A 26,443-nucleotide genomic window follows, 5' to 3' on the forward strand; every position below is an offset into this window, starting at 1 on the left:
CTTCTGCCTGTGACATTGTCAATAACAGCTGCAGTAGTGAGGGCTTTTAAGCTCAGAATCTTTGCATGCTCCCATTATCGCTTTCTAACCAGCACCAACAGAAGGGACAGACAGGTAGGCAGTAAGGAAAAGATAGTGAGCGAGAGAGAGAGAGCGAGAGAGCTTTGATAGTAGGACGGTGGGTAGTTGGGAGAAATTAAGAAAAAAACAGAAGGGAAAGGAAGGAGGGGGTGTGAAAGGAGGGTTTGAACCCTTTTCCCATCAGCTTGTGAGGGGAAGGCTGTCAGAGAGTGTGGGCTGGGTTAAACGGCACTTAAAAGGCGCCGGCTGTGAGCGTTCCAAGCCCGAGTAACGGACAGATAGGCAGGGGGAAGGGGTGAAGAGGAAGAGATAGAAAGGGGGGGGAGAGAGAGAGAGAAAAAGAGAACCACTGGAAAGGACCATCCAGAGGTGTGCACACCTAGACACACTTCTGCAGAGGGCTACACACAGCAACCAGGGTTATTTTTAGCTTGCACTCTTGCTTGGAGTTTCTCTGCACTTTTTCCACTCCATGGAACCCATGATGCACTGGGCCGTGTTGCTGCTGTCCCTAGTCGGAGTCGGGGTGGCTCTGAAACCTGAGTGGCAGCCTGGGAAGTACGATTCCACAGAGGCTGGGGCCATTCAGTTTGTGAGTGATTACAACTCGACTGCTGAGCAAGTGTTCTACTATAGCACAGAGGCAAGCTGGGAGCATAAAACCAACCTGACGGAGTACAATTCCCAGCAAGAGGTATGAGTCATGGTGCATGTCAGATGCTCTGTCATTGTGGTTGTTGTTATAATCTTTGTGGTTGTTGTTATTTGTCACATGTGTCTGGCTTTAAGGTGTCCTCAAAGCTTATATTATGAGATACAGACATGACTGCTGCTTTATGAAAGACCTTTGCAGGAATGCCACCACTATAGCCATAGCCCTCCAGATGGTAAGGTTCCAGTCTGTCTTCCAAAACCGTCCTGATGTAATTGCTGGCCATAAAATGACACACATTTATGATTCCTTGTGTTATTTTTATCACGACACATTCAAAGGACCTATGATTAACTTAACCAGAACCTGGAAAATGAGAGCAAGCGAAACGGCTGCTGTAGGTTGTCATGTATTCTAGTAAACAAAATGAAAATGAGAAACGGCTTCTCAATAAATAATGCTATCAGTGTATGATGGAATGAAAAGTCAGTCAGTAAGGCAACTGCTTGCTGTAACTGTTGCTACTGTCCAATATCACAATGCCGATATGCAACTATACAGTTCTATACACCAGGGGAAAGTGATATAGGTGAAGGATACTGTATAGAGCACAGAAAAAGTCAAGATGTGCTGGTCATCAGGAGACTGATGCTGAGGCAAAGGCTTAGAATTCCTACTCTCCTAAAGGAACACGAACACACACACACACACACACACACACACGCACACACACACACACTCCCACCAGGCATCTCCTCGCAAAATCTCTCACTTTCCACACAGCTGTCCCAACACTGTTTAACACAATCAGCTGGGCACGTTACAGCGGCCCGACCCCGTTACGCCCAACAGATGTGACCGTGCTCTGACCTCAGCCCGTCATCCTAGAGCTTGATAGGACACTCCCCAAAAGATGAAATTTAAAGAACCAAACCAAAGAGATGCATGTGGTGCACTGAGCCTAACCTGGGGCTCGCCTGGCGTGATGTCTATTATTCCGGACAGATCAAATGAGGTGATCAAAGCACGTCTGTCATGACCAGAGGTGTGGGAATGGATTTGTACTGAAGAAACACTGCCATGTAGAAGCAACAAAAGCCCAGCACCTACATACCACAGCAATGAATACAGAAGTTAATTTCTACCCATCTTTTAGTGTGATATATTTGCAGGCAGAATGTCGGATTAATGGTACGCATGATAATACTACAGGGTTGGACAAATCATAAATATATTAGCTAGTAAAAGCTCCAGTGTGCTGCCCAGTCACATGTTTTGGTTACCCAGAAACCTGACTGACTCTGATCAAATGTAGTACCTACAATAACATAAAAATGTACTGCATGGTGAGCTAGTGATTAGTCATTAGTTATTAACCCTCCTATTATGTTATAGGTCAATTTGACCCATTTGCACATTTGAAATGTCTGAGATACTGGTTACTCTCTCATCTGACTTTACCTCATTTATGGTCATAACTTTAGGGCATGCAAATATTTCTTCTTATGGCTTATCTCGGACAAGCCGTAATATAGGTTTACCATTTTAAGCTGTTCTTTGCTGTTTTTTGTGTGTATTAAACTGTGGAAGTCATTTTGACCCATAACATGATGGATGCAACTTTTCCCCTCAACATAATAGGAGGGTTAATGCAGCATGTAGCGTGTATGACAAAAAAACAACAAGTCATTGGCCAAACATTTTGGCTATAACATGGTTTCTTCTCATCACATCACAAGTAAAATATACTATTTGAGTTTGGCTACACACGAATTAATCCATTTTGTAAAAAGCATTCCACCATTCCAGCCAGATTACGCCTCGGCTGATGTGTGTAGTGCAGCAGGTGATGGGATTTGTAACGAGAGGCTCATATTATAGTTACAACATCAATGTAAAGCTTTGTTAAGTTTAAACATAGCTACCTACCAAGGAAAAGTGGTTTTCAAGTGAATAAGCTGTATTTTTTTTTCTGGATGTTGAACCTACTTGTCCTATGGGCAACTACAAATAAAAAAAACTAGCCTGGATACATAATCTTGTAGTGAGTTGTTGACCTCTTTATTAGTACATACAGGGTGTCCCAAAAATCTCCACAGACAGGGGATTATTTTTGCCAGCACCACATCGGTTGTACCTTCATCAGTGGATGTTCATGGACGTCCACTTCTCGGTCGGTCCGCAACACTTCAAGTCTTTTTGAATTTGTTAATAAGTTTGGCAACAGTGCTGTGTATGATGTGCGTGCCATGTTTCCTGTTAAAGTCCATCGCAACCTTGCAACAGCTTCCCGATTTCAATATGTTCTTCTTTTGTTAAAAGCATTCTTAAAGGCTTTCTAAAAAAATAATAAGTATGGGCAATTTTGGGACACCCTGTACTAATGTTTTTGTTCTTCTGAGTAGGAGGTCATATATGACCTATACATTCTAATCCAGCAGTAGCAGATCATATAGGTAATAATAACTGAAGACAGGCAAATTTCAACCAAATAAGCAAAACCTGCGAAAGTATACTTCCAACAAAATAATCATGCATAAACATGTACGTAAAGATTGGGTAAGGCAGACTGAATATAATTTAATCCGTGTAAGTGAGTGAGGTCAAGCAGTGGACTGGATCAAAGAGTAGTGCCTGCTGGACTCAGTCAAGCCGATTTTTTAATTAGTCTTTAAAAATCTTTCAAGAAAGAGAGACACTACCCTCTAAAGTGCTGATGCTGTGAAACAATATAGTGGACATAAGCACAAGCTGAAATATCACATCCCAGCCCATCACATATCGGCTATCAGTGCAGTAATGGAAGGATTATTTGCCTAACATTGAGATCATCTCGGGCAAGCGTGAATTAGAAAAATGGGGAAAAAAATAAACATGAGAAGAAAGCATATCCATTACCCATAATAACAGCTATCAACAAGGCATTTTAGTGTGAACCAATTTCCCTTCTCTTCCTTTTCGGTAGTTGTTTTGGGACTCTAAAAACAGCCCCTGCATGCCAGGGTGGTCAAGATCATGGAAATGATGAAAGAAGAAAATGTACCCATGCTTATCATTCTCAGACATTTACCATGCATCAGGAAAGTATTCACAGCGCTTCACTTTTTCCACATTTTGTTATGTTACAGCCTTAGTCCAAAATGGATTAAATTCATTATTTTCCTAAACATTCTACAAACAATACCCCATAATGACAACGTGAAAGAAGTTGTTTGAAATCTTTGCAGATTTATTAAAAATAAAAAACAAAAAAAGCACATGTACATAAGTATTCACAGCCTTTGCCATGACACTCAAAATTGAGCTCAAGTGCATCCTGTTTCCACTGATCATCCTTGAGATGTTTCTACAACTTGATTGGAGTCCACCTGTGGTAAATTCAGTTGATTGGACATGATTTGGAAAGGCACACACCTGTCTATATAAAGGTCTCACAGTTAACAATGCATGTCAGAGCACAAACCAAGCCATAAAGTCCAAGGAACTGTCTGTAGACCTCCGAGACAGGATTGTATCGAGGCACAGATCTGGGGAAGGGTACAGAAACATTTCTGCAGCATTGAAGGTCCCAATGAGCACAGTGGGCTCCATCATCTGTAAATGGAGAAGTTTGGAACCACCAGGACTCTTCCTAGAGCTGGCCGCCCGGCCAAACTGAGCGACCGGGGGAGAAGGGCCTTAGTCAGGGAAATGACCAAAAACCTGATGGTCACTCTGACAGAGCTCCAGCGTGTCTCTGTGGAGAGAGGAGAACCTTCCAGAAGAACAACCATCTCTGCAGCACTCCACCAAATAGGCCTGTATGGTAGAGTGGCCAGACGGAAGCCACTCCTCAGTAAAAGGCACATGACAGCCCTCCTGGAGTTTGCCAAAAGGCACTTGAAGGACTCTCAGACCATTAGAAACAAAATTCTCTGGTCTGATTAAACAAAGCTACCAGGCACCACTCATCACCACTCAAAGAAACCAGGCACCACTCATCACCTGGCCAATACCATCCCTACAGTGAAGCATGGTGGTGGCAGCATCATGCTGTGGGGATGTTTTTCAGCATCAGGAACTGGGAGACTAGTCAGGATCGAGGGAAAGATGAATGCAGCAATGTACAGAGACATCCTTGATGAAAACCTGCTCCAGAGCGCTCCGGGCCTCAGACTGGGCGAAGGTTCATCTTCCAACAGGACAACGACCCTAAGCACACAGCCAAGATAACAAAGGAGTGGCTACAGGACAACTCTGTGAATGTCCTCGAGTGGCCCAGCCAGAGCCCAGACTTGAACCCGATTGAACATCTCTGGAGAGATCTGAAAATGGCTGTGCAGCGACACTCCCCATCCAACCTGATGGAGCTTGAGACGTCCTGCAAAGAAGAACGGGAGAAACTGCCCAAAAATAGTGTGCCAAAAGTATTGAGCAAAGGCTGTGAATATTTATGTACATGTGCTTTTTTGTTTTTTATTTTTAATAAATTTGCAAAGTTTTTCAAACAAACTTCTTTCACGTTGTCATTATGGGGTATTGTTTGTAGAATTTTGAGGAAAATAATGAATTTAATTCATTTTGGAATAAGGCTGTAACATAACAAATTGTGGAAAAAGTGAAGCGCTGTGAATACTTTCCGGATGCACTGTAGGTCAAAGGAAACACATGGAGTGAACCTCTGACGATCCTGTTGAAGAACTTGGGTGTTTGTGTGGAAATGTGATCCCGAGATCAAGACAAAGCGAGGCCAAAGTTAATGTTTATGGACTGTCATTTCTTTTCTCTTGTTAATCAGTGATGGATACAACTGAGATAAATCAAGCTTGGGTTGAAAGTGCAGTCTTCAAAGATCCACAGTCTTGTCTGGTCAGTGATGGCGACACAGGACTGACTTATGAGTGGTGCTGCCTCAGCATAGGATAAAGCTTAATCAGTTCACATAACAGAGGAGAGAGTCACGGGCACTCAGTGCCACACAAGTTACAGCAGGATGTAACAGATCTGTGCTTGTGTGTATACTAATAACTTTCAGACTATTCCTTTAAATATTTGTTTCTGATGCTTTTGGCAAGCCTTTTTTATGTATTTAGTGTAGGAGAATCATAAGTGCATCACTAGAAAGCTTTATCTTTGACCATAGGCTCTTCGCAATAACAATATTCCTGGCAGGGCAATGCTTCTGTTAAACTGAGCATCCATTATCTTGGTTCTCCATCGTTTAGACGTGACATGCTATTCCCATTTAGCTCATGCAATATGATAAAGGTTAGACTGTTTGTCTTTTTCAATGCAAGAATGTAAATATCGTGGGTGGTTAGCTACATTAGGCTGAATTACACAGACACTCATACACTCTGTATTCACTTCTTAACTTACACAGATGTGTAGTGAATCTGCCGTGTAGTTGGCCAATTCAAATCCAACACAAGCATAGGGATTAAAATGGACTCATCACTCACAAGACAACTAAGATGACAGCTGTTATACGCAGTAGTCATAGTCATTTTGTCGTAGTGACAATTTCATCCAGTGCAATTCAGAGGAAGATGGGCTCCCTGGGTGCCATAACAGGAACTGATACTAATTTGTTTTTTCCCAGTACTGGTTCATTAGCAGCTTGAACAGGAAATGCTTCAAAACTGTTTGGTTAGACAGCTGCAATTTTTGTACTTTTCTCTAATGTTCGTATCCGATGTTTTGCACAGGTGCTGGCAAGTCTAGAGAAACAAAATTTCACAGAAGCATGGGGAAAACTGGCTAAGGAAACATTCCCTGACGCACTCCTGGACACCTTTACTGATCCAACACTGAAGAACCTCATCAAAAAGATTGATGTCCTAGGACCTGCCAACCTCCCTACCACAGAGCGAGAGAGGGTTCGTCTGCATGCTTTTCCCAAACTAGAGATAAACATTGGTCCGAATAACACCATGCAAGTGTACATGTTGCATTCTGCCTAAACATGATGCTGTATCTGTATATCACTTGTATGTCTTGTAGTTTGAAATCTCAAATCTTGGCCTTAAACTAAATACTCAGTATTTTTTATTGCACTACCGTCAGCGGGACGAGAAAGCAATTAATTCCATTTTTTTTTTAGTACAATTTGATTCTGAGTCAGATGGGCAGCATCTACTCCACGGCAAAAGTATGTCCCAAACCAGCGGAGTGCTGGTCTTTGGAGCCTGGTAAGTGAATATTTATTGCCTTTTAGCAACCACATTTTATTTATGTAATATAATGGGCAATCTCCCATTTTGGTTATTTGCCATTGTCTCTCTGAGATGTAAATGAGGAATGAGAGTTAAATGGTGTGTAAAACTACCAACTGTACACGCAAGGAAGTAGAAGAAAGCTTGAAATTTTCACAACATTTACAGTGGAATTGTGCAAACGCAACACAAGCTAGCATTTACTCTGTTAAGGGGCACAGTACTAGTTTTAACATGGACCCTGATTTAAGCATGACTAATGTCATAAATTTACAACACGCCATCTGTTTCTTTAAAGTATCAAACTATGCAGATGACATCATAATACTTTTGGCTATATGCATTTGCAATTAAATAAATAATTAAACAAAGCAAATCCCACCTCCACCCTGTGTGTGTGGAGCTTGCATGTTCTCCCCATGCTTTGGGGGTTTCCTCTGGGTCCCCCAGTTTCCTGCATGTCCAAAAACATGCATTGTAGGCTGACTGGAATTTTAATATTGTCTGTAGTGTGTGATTCTGTATTGTGATCGGTTGGCACCCTATCCAGTGTGTCCCCTGTCTTGTTCCCCAAGTTCCCTGGGGATCCAGGGCTCCAGGCTCCCTGTGACCCTGTGAAGGATAACCCATATGGAAAATGAATGGATGGGTGTTTCTTCTATTCTTTGGTGACAACACCATGCAACACCATTTAGATTGGAGAGATAAAAGTGCAGATAAACCATTCTGCACATACACATTTTTAGAGAAAGATGCACATTATATTTCTAATAGCTGCTCAAAATTCCCCAGAACTTGTATTTCGTTTTTATTTCACACTTTTTAAGGTAATGCCACTTTATGTATATTTCTAGAGTTGACAAAGATTCTGGCCACGTCCCGGAGCTACAAGCAGCTACTATACGCCTGGGAAGGCTGGCACAACAACTCTGGAGTACCACTCAAACCCCTTTATCCTGAATTTGTTGAGCTCAGCAACAAAGCCTCCGTTTTGGATGGTGAGCATGTCATTTTATATACAGAGAGTGTCCGTAGGAAATTGAATGGGGGACAGAAAACAGAGAAAAACCAGGATGAGATTAGATGTTTGTGTCCTTTCCAGGTTTTGCAGACACTGGTGCTTATTGGCGTTCCTGGTACGAGTCTCCAACTTTCGAGCAGGACCTGGAAAACCTGTTCAAGCAGCTGCAGCCTCTCTACCTGAACCTGCACGCCTTTGTCCGTCGCAAGCTGTATAACTACTATGGCCCCAAGTACATCAATCTAAAAGGCCCCATCCCTGCCCATCTGCTTGGTCAGTTCCTATAATGCACTAAAGCAGTGGTCACCAACCCTCTTCCTTGAGATCTACCTTCCTGTAGGTTTCATCTCCAACCAAGATCTAACACAACCAAGATCTGTTTTTAGCTGATCAAGAATTTCTTAAGACAATCATTAGATGGTCAGGTGGACACAATTATGGTCTAGCTCTCCAGGAACAGGGTTGGTGACCACTGCACTAGAGCTTGCTACTTACAGAAAGAAAGATACTGATATAGCTTGTATGTGTTGGTTTCTGTAGGAAACATGTGGGCACAAAGCTGGAACAACATCTATGACTTGATGATCCCTTTCCCTAACAAGCCCAATGTGGACGTGACTAACACCATGGTTGCCCAAGTAAGTTAATAGTCCACATTAATCTTCCAGGGGACACCAATCCTCCATCCAGGACATTAAATGATAAGCCAGATCAGTCAAGTTAGATCAGAATTTTGGTAGGAAAGCCAAAATCCTGTAGAAGGGTTGGTACACACAAAGAGCACTCAGATTACTGGAGAATGAAGAAAGGACAGTGACAAGTGAATTTCCTTTTCACAGGGCTACAATGCCACCCATATGTTTCGGGTGGCTGAAGAGTTCTTCACCTCTCTTGGTCTGAAGGAGATGCCTCCCAAGTTCTGGGAGAAGTCCATGCTGGAGAAGCCCACTGGTGACCAAGAGGTGGTCTGCCATGCCTCTGCGTGGGACTTTTATAACCGGGAGGACTTTAGGTGAGCAATGTGTGATAATTTAAGCACTAAAATACACATATAATTTGTCTTATTTCACAAAATAAAAGCAACCAACATATTTTTATAGGAGCTACAAATGTTTGTTTAAGTAATTCTAGGATAAATGATACTTAATTAGTGTGGTGTCACCTTTCTCTATGACAGGATTAAGCAGTGTACCACAGTAACTATGGAGCAGCTCTTTACTGTGCACCATGAGATGGGGCATGTAGAGTATTACCTGCAATACAAAGACCAGCCAGTAAGCTTCAGGCGAGGAGCCAACCCTGGCTTCCATGAGGCCATTGGAGACGTGCTGTCGCTTTCTGTATCAACACCCAAACACCTGCAGACTATTGGCCTGTTGGACACACTAACTGATGACACTGGTAATTCCAAGGACTTAATCAATAATCAATGGACTTCAGTCAATAATTTGTTTAAAAGGGTTGATTTGACCAATGACTTCTTTGGTATATTTCAGAAACTGACACAAATTACCTGTTAAAGATGGCTTTAGAGAAGATAGCCTTCCTTCCTTTTGGATACCTCATTGATCAGTGGCGCTGGGGTGTGTTCAGTGGACATACACCACCTGAACGCTACAACTCAGAGTGGTGGTACCTCAGGTACGTTCCAATGGTCTGTAAACATTGCTTTCATATGTAAATTTATCCTTTTAACCAATTTACTTTAGACAACAGCCCAGTGATCCAGTAGCATCTACAGTATATGGTATAGTAGCTGCTCTCTATGAACATATTGATAAAATGTTATCATAAATCTTATATGTACTTCACAGAACAAAATACCAAGGTATCTGTCCACCAGTAAGACGGACAGAGGAGCAGTTTGATGCTGGGGCAAAATATCATATTCCAGGAAATACTCCATACATCAGGTGAGATTATAATCTAATGCTGCATCGATGAAGTTTTCACTCATATTTGCATTTTTGATAAAAATTTATATTGAAACAAAAACATGGTGTTCGAATTCAGGGTTTTGTTCTTAAGGGTTTTGTTCTTCAACATGTCTTTCAGCCAGCTAGCTGGCCAGCAAGTTAGCCTACCATGTCCTCAGAGCTGCCCTGCATGAATGGCAGAGCAATGAGATCCCTATGCCCCACAACAAGCTATTTATTATAGTAATTATACTATTTATCCAATTACCTCACTACTATAAACCTCAGCTCAGCATTCAGCACCATGGGGAGTGAGGAAACCCCAACCCTGGAGGTATGAGGCAAATCTTCCCCAAGCAGCTCTCGATAGCATTTATTTCTGCCAGAGAGGGTTACTGAATTTTAAATCCACCAACTGTACTGTCTCAGTGCCTCACAATATAAAACCAACCTGGTGTTTTTGTCTACTGCATCTTTATTTTATTTGAAACCAGAGCTAATCTGTTCATGACTGTTACAGGATAGTCAACCAACTGAATATACAATCTTACTTGGCATCTTTTAGATACTTTGTGAGCTTCATCCTGCAGTTCCAGTTTCACCAGAAGCTTTGCCAGGAAGCTGGACACACTGGACCGCTGCATAAGTGTGACATCTATAGATCAGCCAAGGCTGGGGCTGTTTTAGAGTACGTAGTAATCCAGAATTCCTGCTTGAATATCTCAGGAAAGAGTAATGTTTTTTTTTTTTTTTAAACAAATCCTGTAGTACAATATTTGATACGTTGGAATTATGTTGGAAGACAAAACACATGGTATGCAATATGTTTTAGTTTGGATGGCTTCTGTGAGCTGAGTGTTTTCTTTGCCTCTGCTTAAAAGAAAAATCATGCAGTTCGGTTCCTCCAAGCCCTGGACTGAGGTGCTACAAGAGACTTTGGGCACAAACAAAATGGACGCCAGTGCCTTAATGGAGTACTTTCGGCCCATCACTACCTGGTTAGAGGAACAGAACAAACAGTCAGGTGAAACACTCGGCTGGCCCGACTTTGAATGGATGCCTCCTGTTCCACAAGGTTACCCAGAGGACATTGGTAAGATCCAAGTGTAACTATTAGTGTAACGATACGCAAAATTGAAATTCGATACAATTCAGTGGTGTCTTGATGCAATGCATTTTTGATACAGCAAAAATAATGGAATGCATAAAATAGGCTGAATAATGTTATATTTTTATTTTTAAAATATATTTATTATATTTTATTGCTCATCAGCAAGATATTTTCACTTGCTATTTTTATAGCAAGTGAAAATTATTTATTTATTTTTTGCAGCGCATGCAAAAGATCGCAAACTAGCCCAAAAAGTTGGGGAATTGTAAAAGCAAGACACATTCTTCTTCTTCTTTTATTATTTTTAAAAATCTTTGGAAATCTAAAATTTCCAACTGTCTGTCTTCTGTATGACTACAAGCCACACCCCTTACAAGGTACGCCCACTATTATGAGTTACACCCACAACAAATACGATTAGGGTTAGAAAAATTGATGAAATTCAGGCACCTGGGCGTGGGAATGTTGTGTAGTGTGATTTGCTAGTAGATGGTCCATGTAATGGGCGTTCAGTGGTGCCTCGATACGATGCATTTTCAATATGGCAACAATAACTATTGTGTTAATAGGTTTTCATTTTCAATTGATTCAATTATTCAGTGTTATTTAAGAGTAAAATAACTGACACTTAAGTGAATTAACATAGAACACAATTAAACATTAGCTCAGGGTTGCAAAGACTTACAAAGTAACAGAGATATCTTAGCAAGTGGAAATATCTTGAATATAATCATATTTTCTAGTATTTATAGTATTATAAGATTACAGTACACCAAGTATATGACTATTAAACCTAATTCTACATTTTATTATTATTATTATTATTATTATTATTATTATTATTATTAGTAGTAGTAGTAGTAGTAGTATCATTACAAATTTAAGCTTCAAATAGTCTAGTTTTGTTGGAAGCATTAATTTATTAAAAGAAAGCATAAAAACAGTCATTTAAATTTTTTGTTATATTTTGTCAAATATATTTATGATACGTTTACAATAAGAAATATTAAGTAACATTGCCCATTATCGAGATATTTTCACTTGCTGTGTTACCATATTTTTTCATGTTTATTTATTTATTTGCAGTGCATCAAAACATCAACCCCAACTAAATCTCACAAATTATCCCAAAAAGTTTCGAACCTTTGACCTAAAACACTTCCAATTTGGCATAAAAAGACACAAACCTGGCAACCCTACAGTCAGGGGCGTGTCTGTAGTCACACAGGTGTTTGTATCATGTTTTCTCTTCCAAACCGACTGCTCTCATGTCTGCAGCTATGAGCTTCCCAGTCGCAGTACTGATGTCTTTCACCTGGATTGAATCAGCCAGGAAAGGCTATTTTATTGCAGCAGAGTGTGTGTGTTCGTCTGCATCATGATAGCATATATTCTCATGTAAACAGTGTGTTTAGGAAAAGCTGGTGTTAAAGAGAAAGCTGCTTTCTCAGAGGAGGCAGTGTGGGTTGAAGTGTAAACGTTTATTACGCATCATAATAGCTATAAGTGCTATTTTATGACATATAACCTACCTGTGCAATCGATATACAGCCGTATCGAAACCATTAAAGGTGCAGTGGTCTTTTTTAAAATGACTTATTTGTACAAATATCCTGGAGGATATGTAAAACATGTTTTTTAAAAAACCGAAAGCATTAAGCTGTTGCCTTAGCAAAAGTGTATAAAGTCGCTGAGAAAACCTGTTTGGAAAACCAATTTCCGGTCCAGCAAGCTTGTTTATATTTGGATACGCCTCTTGTCAGTCATTTTATAGACAGTTCTCTGTTTGTAGATCCTGGAGGCGGAGCTTCATGAATATGGGCGGGAATGATTTGAATTTGAATGTCCAACCTAATGGTGCGTTCAAGTCATGTCGGAAAGTTCGTGCTTACGAGTTGACCAGACATGAACACCACCACAAAGTCGTAATTACGATTGGGAAACGTGTTTTCTTTGAGTTCCGAGTTGGGGGTGTGTCAATAAGAAAACATGATGGAATCAACGGATGCAACATTTGTAGTTGACTGTAAATTTGTTTAAATTGAATGTTTACTCGTCTGAGAAGCTGATTTCAGTTATGTGTTTGGGATATGCAGCAAGTTATTGTCAGGCTTTTTTAATTACAATAAAACAAGCTGAATGCCTGCACAAAATACAATACCATTGCATAATTCCAATTTAATATTTAAGGATAAAATTTACAGTGGCTTCATAAATTGATTAAAAACATAAAAAAAGGAAAATGCACCTGATACACATTCTTTGTTCTTCATTTTCTAGAAGTAGAGTAAAAAAGCACCTTGCTGCATTTTTCTTTGTAGCTTGTCGTTAATTAAGAGAAGCTACACCGCTATCTTGCTCCGACCAAAGTGACTTGAACGCGCCTGACATCGTAAATGCGAGCTTCCCAGGAGGACTTGAACATACAGTTCTAACTGCTAGAGACCTAATCGTGGAAAAAAACTACAAAACTTACGTAATGCACAATTAAGCTTAATAAAAATATTTTCCTGAGCAACCTGATTAATGAAATGTTTTGCTATTTTAATTAATTGTCCACCACATAACCTTAAAAATGTGGCACTAGAATGTAATGTAAGTTCACATTATGTGACGTTCCTCATTTCCAGCCGAGAAAATAACCGATGAGGCTCAGGCAAAGCTGTTCCTGGCTGAATACAACTCCACAGCAGAGGAAGTCTGGAACGCTTACACAGAGGCTTCGTGGGCCTACAACACTAACATCAATGAAGAAAACAAGCAGATTATGGTGAGACCAGAGATCATTTTGGAATACAGTGCTTCAGCGTCTAGTTCATGTTTTTACATGTATTTGTTTTTGTACTAACCAGCTGCAGAAAAACCTGGACATGGCCAATCACACAAAGACCTACGGTTTGCAGGCCCGCAAGTATGACACTACTGATTTCCAGGACTACTCAGTGAAAAGGATCCTAAAAAAACTCAGTGATCTGGAGAGGGCTGCGCTCCCTGACGCTCAGCTGAGAGAGGTACAAGGGAGAAGGGGAAGAAAAAGACAAAAGCCAAAAGCTAGAGAGAGTAAAAGCTAGAGTGAGATTTTCCTAAAGGGCCAGAATGAAACTATAACACTGTTAAGGCTGCAACTAACGATTATTTTCATAATCAGATTAGTTGGCTGATTATTATTATTATTATTATTATTATTATTTTCTTCTTTCGAGTAATCGATTAATCTGACGGGGGGCAAACTTTCAGTACCATTTAAAAAAATGTTTTTAAATAAAATTCACAAACAGAGTGTTACAAATATAAACTTCAGGCCAAAACTTTACACAACTGTTTGCCAATTATATAAGACTGAAAAGAACCCAATACACACACACACACACACACACACACACACACACACACACACACACACACACCAGAATAAATATTATTCATTTAGGACTGTAGTTTAATTCCGTGCTTTTTTGCATCTTTAAAAAGTAATACATAAATACACAAATGTATTTGTGAGTGTGTATATATATATATATATATATATATATATATATATATATATATATATATATATAAATATATAATTAGTATTACTGCATTACTTCTTATGGATTCACAACAAGCACAGAATTGTACAGTCCTAGCAATGCCTGGTTGATTGGTAGGACCTGTCATTCCCCAGGGATTAGCTCAAATACCAGGTTCAGTTACATTTTATTGTTGGTGTGACATTTAATTTGACTCTCTGAATTATCTTTTGTTTATATTATCCATCAGTGCGACACTTGAACTTGTCTACCACTCATAGGTTTTTGCAAATTATCATTTCATTTGTAAATAGATTTAAAATAAATCCATCAATGAACGATCGTCAGCTCAGCTAACGTGATATTTGTGAATGCACGCGAATAACCAAATTGATTAATTTTAAAACATCTCATTTGAATATATTTTGATACATTTAACAAAAACATATATATAATATTATTTAAACATTTTTAGAACTTTCCTACGGACCCCCTGCAATAGCACAAACTGACCACTAGGGTCCACGGCCACGGAAACACTGCACTAGACTGTACAGTATATAATGCATAGTGTAAGTGTATAGTATGTCATTTGGGACACAACTGTAGTATTTACTCTCCGAACCGTGTTTTCGGAACAGAAGTAACGTAACGTAAATGTACCGTGCACAGAAAAACTAATCGATAATGAGATTCGTTGGCAACGATTTTCATAATTGATTATTATCGATTTTACCAATAATGTATTGTATTGTTATAGAACACTATATGTACCTCTAGTGGGAGACTTCTAGTCTCATTTCACAAAGGCTATAGGATTCATGATATGTAGCACAGTATTGCTCACAAACTGCCAGTGTTACATAAAAAAAACCTAATTAATGCCTACAAACATTAAATTTGCTTTATTTTTTTTAGATGAAAAATACCATTTTCAAATTTAGAAAACAAACAAATAAATTTTTAATGCTGAAAAGAAGAAAACAAAATAAACAGAAATGGTAAAATGAACGTTATACAATTTAAAAGATTAAGTATAAAATTTTAACTTCGTACCAGCTGCTTCCAGTCTGTAATTATTATTATTTTTTTAAATAATAAAAAGATATCACAATATACACAATATTTCAGAAAAAAACGTATTGTGAAATAATTTATGAAAATATCGATATCATCATATCGCACAGCCAAAACCTCTAGTATATGAGATGTATTTGGGGAAAAAAAGAAAAAAAAAACCCCTGCAAAACACTGAACCAGTTTTGAAAAGATAATTCTCTGAGCTTTTTTAAAGACCAATTAATCTAATAATAAGTGACAGTTTGTGTGTAAAAGCCACATATTTTAACTTAGGACAGAACTCTGAGAACTGGGGCTGGAGCTCAGGACGGAGCGTGAGGTAGGAGTTGAATGAAGGGTAGGAAAAAGACGGGAAGCTGGTAGGAGTGAAAACTGCATCTTGAGGAATGAAAGTGGACATAAAAGTGCTATAGCCTAGGAAGAAGGCAGAGTTTCAGGACTTTCAGTTATTTCCGTTTAGTGGGACTTATCACAATATTCTCCTCTCTCTCTTTTCATAGTACAATGACTTGTTGGCCTCCATGGAGACCACATACAGTGTAGCTAAAGTCTGTGAAGATCATGGTACCTGTCTACCTCTTGATCCAGGTGAATATGTTTGCATTTCATAATGTAGCTCAAATCTCATGACCATCTTAAGAACATACACGGCATTCCTCCCACGTGACCGATTGGGATTTAGGCTCTACCTCCTTTATGAGTGAAAATATTGGGCCTCATTTTTCAAACCGCATATGAAAGAATTTATTGGTACGAGCGTTTACACAAGAAATTTGGTATTCATGAGAGTCCTGTGAATTCAGAAAAAGCTTTCATATCCTACTCGTGTTCATGAGTTTGTGTAAATTTACGCATAAGAAGACTAACTAATATAAATCTCGATTTGATCATCTTCAAATCGTATAGTTTGCATGTATTATTTCACTTTTATTACTAGAATAAAATGTCAAGTTGCTTAATTATTTTTATTACATTTACAGCATTTAGCTGATGCACTTATTCAGAGCGACTTACAGTGTAGAAGTGCTTTGGAGTCTTGGTCAAAAATACATCCTCAGGCTAGTTTATTAGATCAGGGATCATCGAGAATATTTTGTGAAAATCATTCGTTTTATATTATCGGCATTAATTAAAGCGAGCCAAAGCAAACCTATAAATTAAGACAAATAAAACTAATCGTTCAGTTATAACCAAAGATGATGGAAATTTAACACTGCATGCTGTGCTTATGAGGGAAAGGATATTTAAAGAATAGTGTATATATATATATGTTTTTTTTTGGAGGATGAAAGCTGGTGTATAAATTGGTTGCGTTTACAGTGTAGATCTTTTTTTTCCTTCTGAATTTTCATGTCACAGAATTTTCTTTTCACCTCACTTAATTCACATCTGTTCACCTTTTCTGTAATTTGTCTTCAGATGTGCCGATATACTGCTAAATATTTTTACTGCCATAGAAGTGAGTCAAAATAACTTCCACTTCTAGCTTTTCTTTCACCGGTCCTTAGTTAGTAATTTGATCTTTCTAGCCCTCCTTATATGGCATTTTGTGGGCACCACTAAATGCAAATGAGCTGTCTCAGTAATGTGTTCCCAAAACTTTTGTAAATCCGGCGGAAAATTTTAGTTTGGTTTGCCTTGCGCAAACATTTAGACACAAAAAGTGATAAACGAGGCCCAATGTGAAAGTAGTCCAATTCAGTTTATGGATTATTACATAAAGGTTTAATGATAATGAGTCTTTATTGGTCACATATACATTACAGCACCGTGAAATTCATATCCCAGCATGTTATGAGGTTAGGGTCAGAGCGCAGGGTCAGCCATGATACGGCACCCCTGGAGCAGAGAGGGTAAAGGGCCTTGCTCAAGGGCCCAACAGTGGCAGCTTGGCAGTGTTGGGGCTTGAACCCCCGACCTTCCAATTAGTAACCAGCGCCCACATCAAGCCACCAGCGCCCCCATCAAGCCACCACGGCCCCCCATCAAGCCACCACAGTCCCCATCAAGCCACCACGGACCCCATCAAGTCACCACGGCCCTCCATCAAGCCACCACCGCCTCCATAAAGCCACCAGCGCCCCCATCAAGCCACCATGGCCCCCCTCAAGCTACCACGGACCCCATCAAGTCACCACGGCCCCCCATCAAGCCGCCACGCCTCCATAAAGCCACCAGCGCCCCATCAAGCCACCAGCGCCCCATCAAGCCTCCATGGCCCCCTATCAAGCCTCCATGGCCCCCATCAAACCACCACCACCTCCATCAAGCCACCACTGCCCCATCAAACCACCACCGCTCCATCAAGCCACCACGGACCCCATCAAGCCACCACGGCCCCCCATCAAGCCACCACGGACCCCATCAAGTCACCACGGCCCTCCATCAAGCCACCACCGCCTCCATAAAGCCACCAGCGCCCCCATCAATCCACCACGGCCCCCTATCAAGCCACCATGGCCCCCCTCAAGCTACCACGGAGCCCATCAAGCCACCACGGCCCCCCATCAAACCACCACCACCTCCATCAAGCCACCACTGCCCCATCAAACCAGCACCGCCCACATCAAGCCACCAGCGCCCCCATCAAGCCTCCACCGCTCCATCAAGCCACCACGGACCCCATCAAGCCACCACGGCCCCCCATCAAGCCGCCACGCCTCCATAAAGCCACCAGCGCCCCATCAAGCCACCAGCGTCCCATCAAGCCTCCATGGCCCCCCATCAAGCCACCACGGCCCCCCATCAAGCCACCACCACCTCCATAAAGCCACCACGGCCCCCTATCAAGCCACCATAGCCCCCCATCAGGCCACCACAGCCCCCCATCAAGCCACCACGGACCCCATCAAGCCACCACCGCCCCCCATCAAGCCACCACCGCCCACATCAAGCCACCACCGCCCACATCAAGCCACCACAGCCCCCCATCAAGCCACCACCGCCCACATCAAGCCACCACTGCCCACATCAAGCCACCACCACCCACATCAAGCCACCACGGCCCACCATCAAGCCCCCCCCCCCCCCCCCCCCCATCAAGCCACCACTGCCCCCACACAGTTTTCAGTATTCCTTGTTTGTGAGAGACTACATTAAAATGATCTCAGGCACCTCAAAATTCAATTCAATTAAATTCAGTCTTATAGCGTTATTCAGAGTGGGTTGTGGTATGTCAGTCTGACAGATGATTTTTTTTTTTTCAGACCTAAATAAGATCATGGCTGAGTCCAGGGACTACGACAGGCTGCTGTTTGCCTGGCAGGGCTGGCGAAATGCTTCAGGAAGAGAACTGCGCCAAAGCTACAAGAGATATGTAGAGCTTGCCAACTTAGCTGCCAGGAGTAACGGTAAATGCCTCAAAATGAAGGCTGCCTTTGTGAGAAAGAGCCCCACAGTAACGCACGCTGCTATTGATAGTAAATGATCAAAAATGTGGTCCACTCTCTATTAAGGCTAAATGCTATTTTTTAGTGGAAATTAAAGCGTCTTAGGAATTGTGGTTCACTAGTACAGTATATGAGTTATTCTTTCCTCAACAGGTCACGCTGACAATGGCGCTTTCTGGCGCTCTTTGTACGAAACACCCACCTTCGAGCAGGATTTGGAGGCGTTATGGAAAGAGCTACAGCCGCTCTATCTCAACCTCCATGCGTATGTCCGGAGAGCACTCTTCAAAAAATACGGAAAGGAGCGCATCAACCTTAAAGGTCCCATCCCTGCACATTTACTAGGTAAGAGTAAAACTGAAACGAATGTATCAGATCTCCATTACAACATTAGTGCCACATCTACAAAATGCTGAAAATCCATGCGAATCGATTTGCAAGGCTTAAAAAAAAAATATTCTAACATTATTAGAGAAAAACATGGGTTATCTGTAACCTCTAAACCCTCTGGCTTGTCATAAATGCTGTAATTACTTAGATGAGACAGATCATATGAAAAGATTTGCTTTTGGCTGAGCTCTGTGGTCTTGTTTTGAAGAGCTCCACCATATTTTTGACTTGAAGCTGAGCCTGAATATGCATTCCATATTTTCTATGAATGCACATTAATATTCATCTGCTGTTTGCGGCAACTCCAAAAGAGTCGGCAGGATTTAATGTGCTTTCAAAACCATCAAGCGTGACAGTGTGCGTGCGTGTATGTGTGTGTGTGTGTGTGTGTGTGTGAGAGAGTGTGTCTGAGTGTGAGTGAGAACACAGCTATGTCCATGTTTGAGTGCATGCAATCACACACACACACACACACACACACACACACACACACACACACACACACACACACAGTGCTTCCACATGGCTGAGTGGCGTTGGAATTTAAAACCCAGCGGCGCACCTCGGCTCCAGAGCGCCATAGACAGACGCTGACCAATGAACCCAATCCAACAGCTTCTCTCATTTTTTTTCTTGCACTCTTCTCAGGAAACATGTGGGCACAGACCTGGTCAGGAATCATGGACTTGGTGAACCCGTACCCTGAAGCCACTCAAGTGGACGTCACACAAGCCATGATAGACAAGGTACTCAAGCTTTTTCTTGACTTCCATTCAAGCCACATCTACATATATTAGAGATCTTGTTGAGCTTATTGTAGCCATGTCAGGAAAAAATATTTTTAGCTCCCAGGATAGGCCCTGACCAAGATAAAGGTTACTGAAGATGAATAAATGAGAGAATTTCTCATGAAGAACATTTCCCATTAAGTTTGATGTGAAAATGACATGAAGCTCTTGACCTGTGTCTGAATGCTTTTATGCATTGCACTGCTGCCACATGATTGGCTGATTGCATGAATAAACAAGTTTACTGTACAAGTGTTTGTAATATTGGTCGATGCAAGTATATACAGTTTATAAGTTTGATATACAAGGCCTGGTAACATCAGGCACCCCCTCTAGACAGCTGGCCATGATGCGTAAGCCAAGCACCAGCTCCCAGGATAGGTCTTTACCAAGATAAAGTGGTTACTGAAGATCAGTAAATTAATAAATGTACAGTTGTTTTGTTAAGAAATGGGGGTCTATTGGACAACACATGAATCAACATAATATAAAATAAGTTGAGGGTTAAATCTCTCCACCTGATTAGCTCCACCTGCGCTCAGTGGCAGCTTTGTTTGGATTTTCTCAGGGCTGGGACGCTCTGAAAATGTTCACTGAGTCGAACGACTTCTTCACGTCAGTGGGCCTGGAGCCTATGCCTTTGGAATTCTGGAACAAGTCAATGCTGACGAAGCCTGCAGACCGTGAAGTGGTGTGTCATGCCTCAGCCTGGGACTTTTACAACCGCAAAGACTTCAGGTATGCCTTGGGGAAAGGAATGGAGGAACATACTGTACAGGAGTTGATGAAATGGGGTCATGCACAAAATTTGCGAGCACAATTTCTTTATTGAAATGTGTTGAGTGTCTTGATGCTTATCTGGTTTTCCAGGATTAAGCAATGTACAGTGGTGGACATGGACGACCTGATCACAGTGCATCATGAAATGGGCCATGTGCAGTATTTCCTCCAGTATAAGGACCAGCCCATCTCGTTCCGTGACGGCGCCAACCCGGGATTCCATGAGGCCATCGGGGATGTGCTGGCGCTTTCAGTGTCCACACCCAAACACCTTCACACCATCGGCCTGCTTGATAAGGTCGAGGACAACCCGGGTAAGCTTTGAAAAGCTTTTGATGGACTTTTTGAGGTCATTACTTCATGTAGGGCTGAAGCTTGACATGGCAAAGAACCTGTGTCTTAAACTAAATTTCCTCCATGGACTGGAATTGAAGGTGGTTAGAGTCCAAGAGGTTACTAATACATTAAGGATATGTACCGCTAATCCATTGTGCACAACACATTTGGATTTTATGAATGTATTGCTTGCATGTGCTAGTGGGGCTTCGTGTTTCAAGACGGCATAAGGTGTAATACGATCCATATATGTCCTTATGGCATAAGGTCCATATAGTAGACTCTATGCAGTCCACGTTATTATGAACACCTGCTTATTCATACACTAATCCATCCTCACTGGAAAATGGACAGTTCAAGACATTTGAACAAACAACTTCACCCGGTCTTTTTCTAATCTTCAACTGTCCAGTTTCGATGAGACTGTGCCCACTGTACCCTCAGTTTCCTGTTCTCGACTGGCAGGACCATGTGGTCTTCTGCTGTTGTAGCCTATCATTCTCAAGGTTCAATGTGCTGTGTGTTTTGAGATGCTTTTCTGCTCAGCACGGTTGTCGAGTTACTATTTGATTTGCCGTAGCCTTTCTGTCAGCTCAAACCAGTCTGGCCATTACCTGAAACGCTTGACCTGTATCTGAATGCTTTTACACATTGCGCTGCTGCCACATGATTGGCTGAGTTGATAATCGCATGAATGAGTAGGCGTACAAGTGTTCCTAATAGTGGTCGGTGCAAGTATATACAGTTAAATGTTTGATAAGCAAGGCATGGTAAAATAGCTGATGATGCCTAAGCCAAGGTTCTGATATAACGATTAATACCATCATGGCGAAATATATTCACACATTTTCACATCATGTTAAGTTGCACTGCTACTGCAAGAGCAGTGTAAAATGCACCATCATGCAGAGGTGAAATCAAATCGGGTGTTAATCTGTGCACAGAGAGCACCATAAACTTCCTGATGAGCATCGCCCTGGATAAAATCGCCTTCCTGCCTTTCGGCTACCTGATGGACCAATGGAGGTGGAAGGTGTTTGATGGCAGGATATCCAGTGACGAGTACAACAAGGAGTGGTGGAATCTCAGGTGAGACTTGCATGTCAATTCAGGTGGGAACAAATGTGATTAGACTATTTGGTACACGGTGTACTGTACATTGAACAAGGCGCTGTTCAGGATGTTAATTGCTAATGTTACATGCCAGCTATAATTTTACAATCTCTTCTCTGAGGCTGAAGTACCAGGGCTTGTGTCCACCTGTAACCCGCACAGAGGAAGACTTCGACCCAGGCGCCAAGTTCCACATCCCAGCCAACGTGCCCTACGTCAGGTACATAATGATAGCGGTTTCATGATTAACCATCATCATCTGTTTACTGCTTAGCAGTGGATATGCCATTGGCCCTTGTGTGTCCTTTGATTTTTATAGTGATATGACAGGACCATTTATGATGCATAATAATCACTGTTTATGTGATAACATGGTCACATAAAATCCCTCACAGGGCAAAGGCTTGTATGTGTCTTGTTACATAAGTAAGGAATAAAAATGGGTTGTGATAGGAAAATACTCAACAACTGTTGTAAAAATCCTCATATACCATAGCAATTTGCCAACATTAACAATTGTGTATTTATTTAAGAATGACAAAATACTTTTTTTTTTTAATCCATTTGTAGTTAAAGTCTTTTTAACTACCAGCCTCTTTTTTTCTTAAGGGCAATAAGACAAAAAACATGACAAAGTCAGCTTGTCATGTTACTTAGAAACGAGTGCAAAGTCCTCTGTCCTGAAGACTGTACTGTGTCAGAAACAGCCTTCCCTCTGTTTTTTTACAAAGTGCTAACCCTGGAGACTCCTTCCAAAAGTGTTCAATAAACCTTCATAGAAAACGTCACCCTATTAATGCTTATACATGTTTGTTGTTTTTAAATCCATTATGGAGAGTCCATCATACAAGTCCCTGTATAAGTGGTTACCATAGAAACGCTAAAGCATTAGAATGAGCATTAATAAATAAATATAAACTATAAGAAATATCAACTGTCAGAGCTGCTGTTATAGAAAATGAATCAACACCTTCTGACCAATCAGATACGAGAATTCGACTGTGCTGTGGAATATTCATCCTACAGAAATGACGTACATAAAATCATAATAAAAAATAAAATCATTTCACCACTTTTATTTCACACTGCTATGATATCACTGCTGAAAAAAAAACCTACCAGAAACCATCACAGAATTTCTAATGGTTTCCACTACAAATACCATTACAAACCATCAGCTAACCAGCGTGTACCCCATTACCATTACTGGTCCTTAATGAAATCCACTACACATAAGATGCCACCAACAGAAGAAGGCAACAGTTACCAGTAGAGACACACAGGGACCATTATAATTAAAACCAATACAATTCCCATTATAACCATTAAAAACCATTACAAATTCTATGAAGGTTTCTATTGTTTTTTTTCATCAGGGATGTCATGGCACGTAATTTCTCTAGTACGAGTATGATCCCCCCCCCCCCCCCCCCCCCCCCATATTCATTAGAGACAAAATCACCAAAAGATTCAGTTGAATTCAAATTGAGTTTCATGTTGAGTTTCTGATTTTCATGTTGGAAAAAATGATTTTCAGCACTGTTTTCAGTTTAAAAAGGAATGGTTTACATAAAGATTAAAAGAGGTTGTAATTCATGTTATAGCTACAGTATTTCTGTTTTGTTCTGTTTTTTTGTTCTGTCATTTCAAATTATTCACAGTTTACGCACAAAGATCGTTCTGAGAAGACCGTTTTGTTTTTCTGCGACAGGTACTTCGTCAGCTTTGTGATCCAGTTCCAGTTCCATAAAGCTCTGTGTGATGCTGCGGGTCACACTGGACCTCTCCACAACTGTGATATCTATAAGTCCACAAAGGCAGGACAACTCCTCGGGTCAGTCATCCACTAATTATTACTTACTAGTTATGACATATTCTCTAACGGAAGCTGGTGCCCACCGATTACTAAAGTTAGGCTGGCACAGTGGCAAGGCACGTTTGCCTTGCACCGTCAGGGTTGGGGTTTTGTATCCTGCCTCAACCCCATTGTGTGTGGAATTTGCATTGCATCCCCGTGCTTTGGGGGTGTCCTCCTTTTACTCTGGTTGCCTCCCCCAGTCCAAAGACATTCGTTGTAGGCTGATTGGCATTTCCAAATTGTCCGTAGTGTGCAAATGTGCCCTGCGATGGGATGGCACCCCGTCCGGTGTGTACCCCGCCTCGTGCCCTGAGTTCGCTGGGATAGGCTCCAGGTTCTCCTGTGACCCTGTGTAGGATAAGCGGCATGGAAAATGGATGGATGGATGAAATTTAGATAACTTGCAAAATAATGTTTTCTTTTTGGCTTGTCCATGTACAGTATATATGATCAACAAATAGTGACTCTGTAGACTCTAACAAACATGTAGTGGATAGTAAACTTCATACAACTGTACTGTTGTAATTGTAAAATAATGTGTGTGTGTGGGGGGGGCTCAGATTTGTAACCCCTCTCTGTATGCTCTTGCACATATTTAGTGATGTGATGAAGCTGGGCTTCAGTAAGCCCTGGCCCGAGGCGATGGCCTTGATCACAGGTAAGCCCGTGATGTCTGTACAGCCTCTGATGGAGTACTTTGAGCCCCTCATCACCTGGCTAGAGATGGAGAACAAAAAGAACGGCGACGTCCTCGGCTGGCCCGACTACAACTGGATGCCAACCACGAGTACGTGTGAAAGCTGAATTTGCTTAATCCTTCTGCATGTGCGGGTCAAAATCAACCTTTGGGGTGAAATTATACTAAAACTGGAACAATACTCAAAATGTGATTGTGATTGCATCTACGTTTGGAATCATACAAAAATCAGAATTATTTGATTATGTTCAGCTCACTTTGGTCCACAATAAAAGCCTTAAAAATGACTGGTGTTTTTAAATCTTTATCAAATAAAGTTGATTGTATTGTCTGTGATACCCAGATATTTTTTTTAATTCAATATTACGTACACACCTGCCATGAACACAATTCATATCGTAATATTATTTACATGAATATTAAATATATGTGCCTTTTAATTCAAATTAAACACTATAATCTTGTTAAATCAGAAGATACGATCGATCAGTGGGACATTCTTGATCATGAGCATTTAACTGGTCCACTTCATGCCTCTCCTGTGTCCTGTGTCCTGTGGCAGCTGCAGTTGTGGAGGAGGTCAACCCTACTACTGTGGATTTCTTAGGGTTAAGTGTGGATGAAGCTGCAGCTGTAGCTGGGCAGTGGGTTCTCCTTGTGCTGGGGATTGTTCTCCTGGTCTCCACAGCCTTCTTGGCCTACAAATACCGGAAATCCAGACGCCTACACAAGAAGTCCATCTCTCAAATGGAGCTCAAATAGGAATCCAGATGTAGGCTAAATGTCCTGTGTGGCTGTATTTTGTTTCCCTGCAAACAGAATCCCCCCAAAATCCTTGTATATTTATTAATAATTGTTTTTTGGTCAAATTAGTTTGACTATGCAAAAAAAAAAAGAAAAAAGTCTTAAGTGTTGTAATTTATTTGTATAAATTTTTTTTTAAAATGTTGAGTGGGTTTTCAATAATTTGTTTGTAAAGGCCAAACTGTGTATGCATTTTTAGATAAATTTTATTGGTAAATACATTTATAATAAATATATATTCAGATTTTTTTGTGTGTTGTTATCTCTGGGGTGAAATGGCTTTCTGAAATTATGTTCAGCCAGTTTAAAAATCATCTGTGAAGCTTCATTCATACACTCTAACCACCTTCAATTCCAGTCCATGGAGGAAATTTCATTTAAGACAGGTTTCAATAAGCACTTTATCCAGGTCAGGGTTGTGCTGGATCTGGAGCTCAGTCCAGGAATACTGCTCACACCTCAGATGGGATTCCAGCCCACCGCAAGGCACCACACACACACACACACACACACACACACACACCTAGGGGCAATTTGAGTAGTCCGTAAGCCTGTCGATCATTTTACGCCACTGATATAATAATAATTATGTAATAATAATACATATTATGTACAATAGTAAATAATATAGCATGTCCTTTCAAAGAGCAACGAACTTTTAATTCTTAAGTATATTCAGACATTGAAATACAATATTGTGAATTGTTCATGCTTTAGTTGT

At 40.9% G+C, this 26,443-nt stretch overlaps 1 protein-coding gene across 1 annotated transcript; it reads left to right on the forward strand.

Annotated features, from left to right (window-relative positions):
- The first annotated feature begins 345 nt into the window (after nucleotides 1–345).
- Nucleotides 346–25,966, forward strand: ace (angiotensin I converting enzyme (peptidyl-dipeptidase A) 1). Its single transcript, XM_017483934.3, has 25 exons — nucleotides 346–775; nucleotides 6,421–6,591; nucleotides 6,816–6,903; nucleotides 7,782–7,925; nucleotides 8,030–8,221; nucleotides 8,489–8,586; nucleotides 8,788–8,960; nucleotides 9,126–9,349; nucleotides 9,445–9,589; nucleotides 9,763–9,861; nucleotides 10,430–10,552; nucleotides 10,746–10,957; nucleotides 13,606–13,745; nucleotides 13,828–13,986; nucleotides 16,068–16,155; nucleotides 18,774–18,917; nucleotides 19,110–19,301; nucleotides 19,995–20,092; nucleotides 20,703–20,872; nucleotides 21,005–21,228; nucleotides 22,195–22,339; nucleotides 22,485–22,583; nucleotides 24,075–24,197; nucleotides 24,821–25,008; nucleotides 25,481–25,966. The coding sequence occupies exons 1-25, from the start codon at nucleotides 554–556 to the stop codon at nucleotides 25,678–25,680; spliced, it is 3,861 nt and encodes a 1,286-aa protein (XP_017339423.2). The 5' UTR covers nucleotides 346–553; the 3' UTR covers nucleotides 25,681–25,966.
- The last annotated feature ends 477 nt before the right edge of the window (nucleotides 25,967–26,443 follow it).

Source organism: Ictalurus punctatus, chromosome 13 (genome assembly GCF_001660625.3).
Source record: "Ictalurus punctatus breed USDA103 chromosome 13, Coco_2.0, whole genome shotgun sequence".
NCBI lineage: Eukaryota > Metazoa > Chordata > Actinopteri > Siluriformes > Ictaluridae > Ictalurus > Ictalurus punctatus.